The sequence below is a fragment of the Nannospalax galili genome, unplaced genomic scaffold, assembly GCF_000622305.1.
Source record: "Nannospalax galili isolate Female #2095 unplaced genomic scaffold, S.galili_v1.0 scaffold490, whole genome shotgun sequence".
Taxonomy (NCBI): domain Eukaryota; kingdom Metazoa; phylum Chordata; class Mammalia; order Rodentia; family Spalacidae; genus Nannospalax; species Nannospalax galili.
In genome coordinates this window covers 2,984,863-2,992,060 of record NW_008329666.1, presented here as the reverse complement: position 1 = coordinate 2,992,060, position 7,198 = coordinate 2,984,863, and the positions used below count along the sequence as shown (strand labels likewise).

Sequence of the window (7,198 nt, the reverse complement as noted above, 5' to 3'; positions counted from 1 at the left end):
TATTTTATTGTCTTTTTGAGACAGGTTCTCCCTGTAGCCCCAGCTGGCATCTTGCTATGTAGACCAGGCTGGCCTTGAGCCCACAGAGATCTGCCTGCCCCTGCCTCCCAAGTGCTGGAATTAAAGGCGTGTGCCATGCTACCACACCTGGCTCCAGTAGTCTCTTAAAAATATGTAGAAACTAGACCATCCTAGTTTCTTGGTAGCCATCTGACCTTTGTTTTAACAATGCACCCCGATCATAACAGCAATCTTCCATCGCAGCCAACCAAAAAACTGAAAAACACCTAACTGAAGACCCTCCCCACCAAGGCACCTGCTACGGACTCAGGCACCTGCTACAGTCTCACCTCCCCCTACCCACAAAAGAAAAATCCTATAAAATCCAGCCTGCTGTGATGGAAAACCACTGCTTCCTTTCTCCCGTGGAAGCTTCAATAAATTTCTCACCTCAGGGTAGTCTCTAGTGGTCCTGCTCTTTTCTCGAAACCTAACAAACTAATTACTGGCTGCTTTTTATTGGACCTTTCATAGTCCTTACTGAGCTTACCTCCCCCTACCCACAAAAGAAAAATCCTATAAAATCCAGCCTGCTGTGATGGAAAACCACTGCTTCCTTTCTCCCGTGGAAGCTTCAATAAATTTCTCACCTCAGGGTAGTCTCTAGTGGTCCTGCTCTTTTCTCGAAACCTAACAAACTAATTACTGGCTGCTTTTTATTGGACCTTTCATAGTCCTTACTGAGCTTCAAGGGACTTCACCTCCTTGAACCCAGGGCATCTTGTATTCTAGTATGTGCTCTGTCTACTTGGCTACACTTCCATCCTTTAAAATCTCAAAACTCTTTCATACAGTTGCTATAGCCAATGAAAGACATATTTTTGAGCACTAGCCTGCTTTCCTATACCTTCAACCCTATAAGACATGGTTTTTAAAAACATTATGTTCCAAAACGTACAAATTCCACGTTCATATAAATATTACTCCTTTTTCTACTCCAAGTTACGGTTTTTACAGGGCAGTAATGACTGAAGCCACTTCATTAAGATTGCTCCCTGGGCTGGTGAGATGGCTCTGGTAAAGGTGCCTGCCACCTGGGACCCACATGGTGGAAGGAGAGAATCTCCCTAAGATTTGTCTTCTGACCTCTACATGCATACCGTAGCACATGTGTGCCCCCATACACTAAACAAATAAGTAAAAATGTAAAGGAAGAAGGTGGGTGGCACATCTTCCCCAGTCGTTTGAATATTTACCATCTGAAGAACTGGTGTAGCTCATACCTATAACCCCAACACGGCTGAGGCAGAAGAATTGCCAAGAGTTCAAGGCCGGCATAGGGTACAGAGAGAGTCCCTGACAACAGAGAGAGGGGATTGGGGAGGGATGGACGGGGTGGGGTGGGGGCTAGAGGAGATGTCTCAGTGGTTAAGAGTACTGGCTGCTCTTGCAGAGGACCCAGGTTCAGTTCCTAGTGTTCACATGGCTTCTTACAACTCTCTTTAACTCTACTTTCAGGGGATCTGACACCCTCTCCTGGTCTCAAGCAGACATGCATTAGGTGCATATACATATACACAGGCAAAACACTCATACGCATAAAATAAAAATTAATCTTAGATCACACATTTCTAATTTGTATTGCATCCCACAGAAACCAATGCTTCAGTATGGTTTTGTTTTTATTGCTTTGAGATCAGGGCTCTCGTAGCCCAGGCTAGACTCAGACTCCCTAAGTAGCCAAGGATGACCTTGAACATCTTATCCTCCTCCCTCTACCTCCCTAGTGCTGGGATTACAGGGATGCTCCACCACATTCGGCTTGTACAGTGTTAAGGATCAAACCCAGGGCTTTGTGCATGCTAAACAAGCACTACCAACTGGGCCACATCCCCAGCCCCTGCTTCCCATTTTCTAATGTTTGTGTTGAAATTGCAGTGTCTGGAAGTATCCTCATTTTTATTAGTTGTTAATGTTTTTCACAAGGGAGATAAAACATATTGAGCTGGGTGTGGTGGCACACACCTTTAGTCCCAGCACTTGGGAAGCAGAGGCATGTGGATCTCTGTGAGTTCAAGGCCAGCCTGGTCTACGTAGCAAGTTCCAGGCCAGCTGGGGCTACAAGAGAAACCCTATCTCAAAAAGACTGAAAAACGAAACAAACAACAACAACAAAAAAAAAAAACACCCCACACACATTAAAAATAGCTCCGAGCTCCATAATCATAGCTGCTAAGGGTTGCTGTGGTGTTAACAATTGTTACATCAAAGGTAGAAGTTTCATCAGAATTAGACTTGTGGGGGTTCTAGGTAGGAATTCTGTCATTGATTCCAGTGATGGCTTTTGGAAAAAGACACTTGTCCTTCTTTACCTAAACTGGACAGCGGCTGCTCCAAAGAGAATTCATCCGAGTCTACTAATAAGTAAGAACTTAAGGATTCTGGGTTGCTCATTTCTTTTGTAGTGCTGGATGGAACATAGGCCTCACACATGCTAGGCAAGTGTTCTGTCACTGAGCTATATTGTCAGCCTTCAGCCTTCCCTTCCTTATTTTTTATTTTTATTTTTTGAGACAGAATCTCACTGTGTAGCACCAGCTGGCCTGGAACTATGTAGACCAGACCGGCCTCAGACTCAGAGATCTGCTTGTCTCTGCCCCCCGAGTGCTGGGATTAAAAGCATGGGCCACCATATCCGGGGTCAGCACCACCCTCACCAAACCCTTTTTTTTTCCTGAGACTGGCCTTGAACTCACAGAGATCTCTGTGTAGCTAAGAAGACCTTGGACTCTTGATCCTCCTGCCTCCACCTCGAGTGCTGGAAATGCAGGCATGTGCTAGCATACCTGGTATATGCTGGAGTTAGAATTCAGAGCACCATGCATTCCAGGCAAACACTCTACCACCTGAGCTACATCCTCTGCCCTTGGCAGACCCCTTTAACTTTTTTCTTGAGATAATGTCTCCCTAAATTGTCCATGCTGGCCTAGAATTTGCTTCTGCCTCCCAAATAGCTGGGATTACAGAATATAGATGTTATTAGAGGTGTTTTCCTCGCTGATTTCTTCTACAGTCTGGGAGCTATATATGAGGATACAGTAACTTTGAGCTTCTCCTTAGATTTATGCAGTTTTATGCTCCATAGAGAAAAGTGTGCACAGGAATAGCAAATCTAACTTAAGTGTAGAGCACATATAAATTCAGAAGCCGCACTGGTCTTTCCTTCCCTCCCTTTCCTTTCAGTTCTCTGGTTTCATTTTCCCTTTGGACAACTCATGAGGCAAATCATGGTGTACTGCATTCTATCTTCAATCTAGCTTGTAAGGGTTGGAGACATGGCTCAGCAGCTAGGAACACTTACTGCTCTTCCAGAGGACCTGGGTTTGGATCCTAGCACCTACATCAGGTGGCTAAAAACCACCTGTAATTCCAGTTCCAGGGGATCCAACACCCTTTTCCGGTCTTCACAGGCAGACTTACACATCCACACATACACATATACACTTTAAAAACAAAACCAAAAGGGGCCTGGAGAGATGGCTCAGCTGTTAAGAACACTGACTATTCTTGCAGAAGACCCGGGTTCAAAACCCAGCACCCACATGGCAGCTAACAACTGTCCATAACTCTAGTTCCAAGGGATCCGACAATCTCTTCTGTCCTCTGCAGGCATTGCATGACATGGGTGCACTTACATACATGCAGTCAATACACGCATACACATAAAATAAAAATAATAAATAAAATTTAAAAAAAAATAGGCTGTATGTGCATTTGTAGTTGTAGGTACGTGTACCCAGCCCGAACTTGATGTTGGTGATACTTGGGTTTGTTGGTTTGTTTGTTTTGAGGGAGGATCTCACTATGTAACCCTGAGTGTCCCAGTACTCCATATGTAAACCAGGTTGGCCTTGAACTTAGGAATTCTCTTGCCTCACCCTCCTGACTGTTGGAAGCTCAGGGCACATGGAGATTTGAAGACTGATTTGCTGCTGGATGAGCCTCATAGCACACCTCTCTGTCCTGTAGCTGCTACTGCCTCTGAAAAGAACTATAACTCAAGGAGCTAGAGAGATGGCTCAGTGGTTAAGAGCACTGGCTCTTCCAGAGGACATGGGTTCAGTTCCCAGCACCCACACGGCAGCTAACAACCATCTGCAACTCCAATTCCAGGGGATCCGATTACCTCTTCTGACTTCCCCAGGCATTGCATGACATGTGTGCACTTACATATGTGCAGGCAAAACATTCATACACATAAAATAAGAATAATAAATAAAACATTTTTTAAAAATAACTATTTAACTGGGGCTGGAGAGATGGCTCAGTGGTTAAGAGTACTGGCTGCTCTTGCAGAGGATCTGGCTTCAGTTCCCAGCACCCACATGTTGGCTATCAACCATCCCTAACTCCAGCTCCAGGGATCCAACACCCTCTTCTGACCTCAATGGGCATTGCATGACACATGTGCACTTACATACAGGCAAATAATACATTCATACACATAAAATAAAAATTAAAGTATATTTTCAAAAACTTAACTATTTAACTCAAAACACTCTTCTTGTTTTCCTAATCTTCAGGTGTGAGGCAATTCATTTGCTTCGATTCTCACTAAAGCAAGGGATGTTCCCAGTGCATTACGTTATGCTTTGGAAAAAAAGCATGAAATTCAGGAAGGTGAATCTGAAGGTATTGTGATTATTCACCGATTTTTCTTGATTTATTTTTATGTGTATGAGTGTTTTGCCTGCATGTACGTAAGTGTACCTCTGCATGCAAAGCCCAAGGTCAGAAGAGGGTTCAGATCCCCTGAAGCGAGTTACAAATGGTTGTTAGCTATTATGTGGGTGCCGGGAACTGAATTTGAGCCCTCTGGAAGAGCAGCCAGTGCCCTTAACCACTGAAACATCTCTGTAGTTCCCATAGTTTATTTTTAAAATATTCATTTTTTGTTATTATTTACTTGTTTTGGTTTTGTTTTGTTTTTTGAGACAGGGTCTCACTTTGTAGCCCTGGCTGGCCTGGAACTTGCTCTGTAGACCAGGCTGGTCTCAAACTCAGAGATGTGCTTTGCCTCTGTCTGGAATTAAAGTGCTGGGATTAAAGGTGTGTGCCACCATACCCAGCCATATTATTATTATTATTATTATTATTATTATTATTATTTTCTTTTGAGATAAGGTCTCCCTGTAGCCCTCTCTGTCCTGGCACTCACTATGAAGACCAGGCTGGCCTCAATCTCATAGAGATCTACCTGCCTTTGCCTCTCGAGTGCTGGCGCCACCATGCCCAACTTGTTTTTATTATTTTTAATTCTGTGTGTGTTTGTGTGTGTGTGTGTGTGTGTGTGTGTGTGTACAAGTAAAGATGCCCTCAGAGGCCAGAAGCATCAGATCCCCCTGGAACTGGAGTTACAAAACTGGAGTTACTGCCTGACACGGGTGCGGGGAACCAAATTTGAGTCCTCTGCAAGAGCAGTATGAGCTCTTAACTGTTGAGCCATCTCCCCAGGCCACAGTATTCACAGTAAAAGCCTATGGGATGGCGAGATGGCTCAGTGGATGAATGAACCTGCCACCAAGCCTGACAACCTCACTTCAATCCTTGAGACCCACATGGTAGAAGAGAACTGATTCTGGGAAGTTGTCCTCTGACCTCCACACAAGTGGCATGTACACACACACACACACACACACACACACACACACATACACACACACACACACACAAATGCACGCACACACACGCACTCAATTAAATCTAATAAAACAAATTCTACTTAGTATAATCTCTAAGACATGTCTATACTTTCACATAAACTTGCAAGCAAAAAGGATCACATCCAAATAACCCAAATGCAAACTTAAAATGGACATATAAAAGCATTTCAGAACTTCACATTATACTCACTTGCAGTATTAAGCATAACAGTAGATGCCATTAACATTAAAATTACATTACAGAACTGTTGCGGGTTCTCCTCAGGCCAGCTGTGAAGACCCTAACCTGGATCGGGTCCCCTGCCGATTGGGGGGCCAAGAGGCGCGGAGTCACGACACACAGACCCCAGGAGTCGGGTAGAAGCAAGCACTAGGCAAGGTGCTGCAGGCTCGTTTAATGCAGGAGGGGGTAGGCCTTATATTTCCCTTTTCTCTGCCCCCAAGTCCCTTTAGTCAGTGTATCATTTTCTGATTGGTCCACGCCACGCAGTCTGTCAGTAGTCACTGGACTCCCAAGCAGGGTACAGAGGTGTAGGCTCCTTTTGGTGGGCTATTTGTGGACCAAGAAGTGAAGTGAATTCTCGCTGAGTCCCAGGGCTCTGGGTCCGCACTATCTTTGGAGGCCTCCTGCTACATTTCCACCCTTTTTCTTTAAAAATGACTGTCCAGCGAGAGCCTGTAGGCAGCTCTGCCTCAGGATAACCCCAGAATCATGGACTGTGCCTGTCTTAGATTGTCCTATTCGGGCATGAACCTTACCTGTCATTGGAGCATGGGCGCACACATCCATGTCCAGGCTTAGGTTGATTCAGTCCAACAGGATCTTACCCGTCATTGACTACCAGCCCTCTAAGGGGTATTGTCCCGGGGATCAGATGAGGTGGGGAATTATCTGTAGGAGGCCTTGTACATTTGTGCAAGCCAAGTCTGTCAGGCTGCATAGGGCGGGTTGAAATCATCTTCGTGTATTGCTCTGAGGGTCTGATACACTGAGTGATTGAATTTTTTCTGACTGCAGGAATGAAGAACAAGGCATTTAAGAAGTAGAAAGAGAAGAATAATTATGCCTGTCAGGAGTAGGTAAGTGACAATCCAAGACGGGTCAAACAGTGCTTTTATATTAGACCAGATTTTTTCTAAGAACCCTGAATTGTCCAGCATGGGGGCGCAGGTATAATTTACAGAAATAATTTGATTAGTTAGTAATATAGAGTAATTAAGAAACTTGATTCCAGTGGCCGTGAATACAGTGCGTGAGTTGTAGGGGCACTTTAGTAATATTCTGTACTTTATAGGGGGTGAGACAAAGTGACTGTGATGGCTAATCCTGGTGTCAACTTGATTTGATCTGAGATTAACTGAAATGAAAGAGATCTTCTTGATTGGATCATCTAAGCCGGAAGATACACCCTAAATGTGGGTGTTACCTTCTGATGGCAGCCGGTATAAAAGACCAAGGCAGAGGAGAACACGGG

General features: G+C 44.5%; 1 protein-coding gene across 1 annotated transcript in view; it reads left to right on the top strand.

The window, feature by feature from the left end:
* Nucleotides 1-2,344: 2,344 nt before the first annotated feature.
* Tex43 (testis expressed 43) overlaps nucleotides 2,345-7,198 on the top strand; it is a gene marked incomplete at its 5' end in the record, with an annotated part of 19,294 nt that continues 14,440 nt past the window's right edge. Inside the window, 2 exon segments of the mRNA XM_008841109.1 lie at nucleotides 2,345-2,424; nucleotides 4,584-4,692. Of these exon segments, the coding sequence (XP_008839331.1) occupies nucleotides 2,345-2,424; nucleotides 4,584-4,692 (189 nt within the window).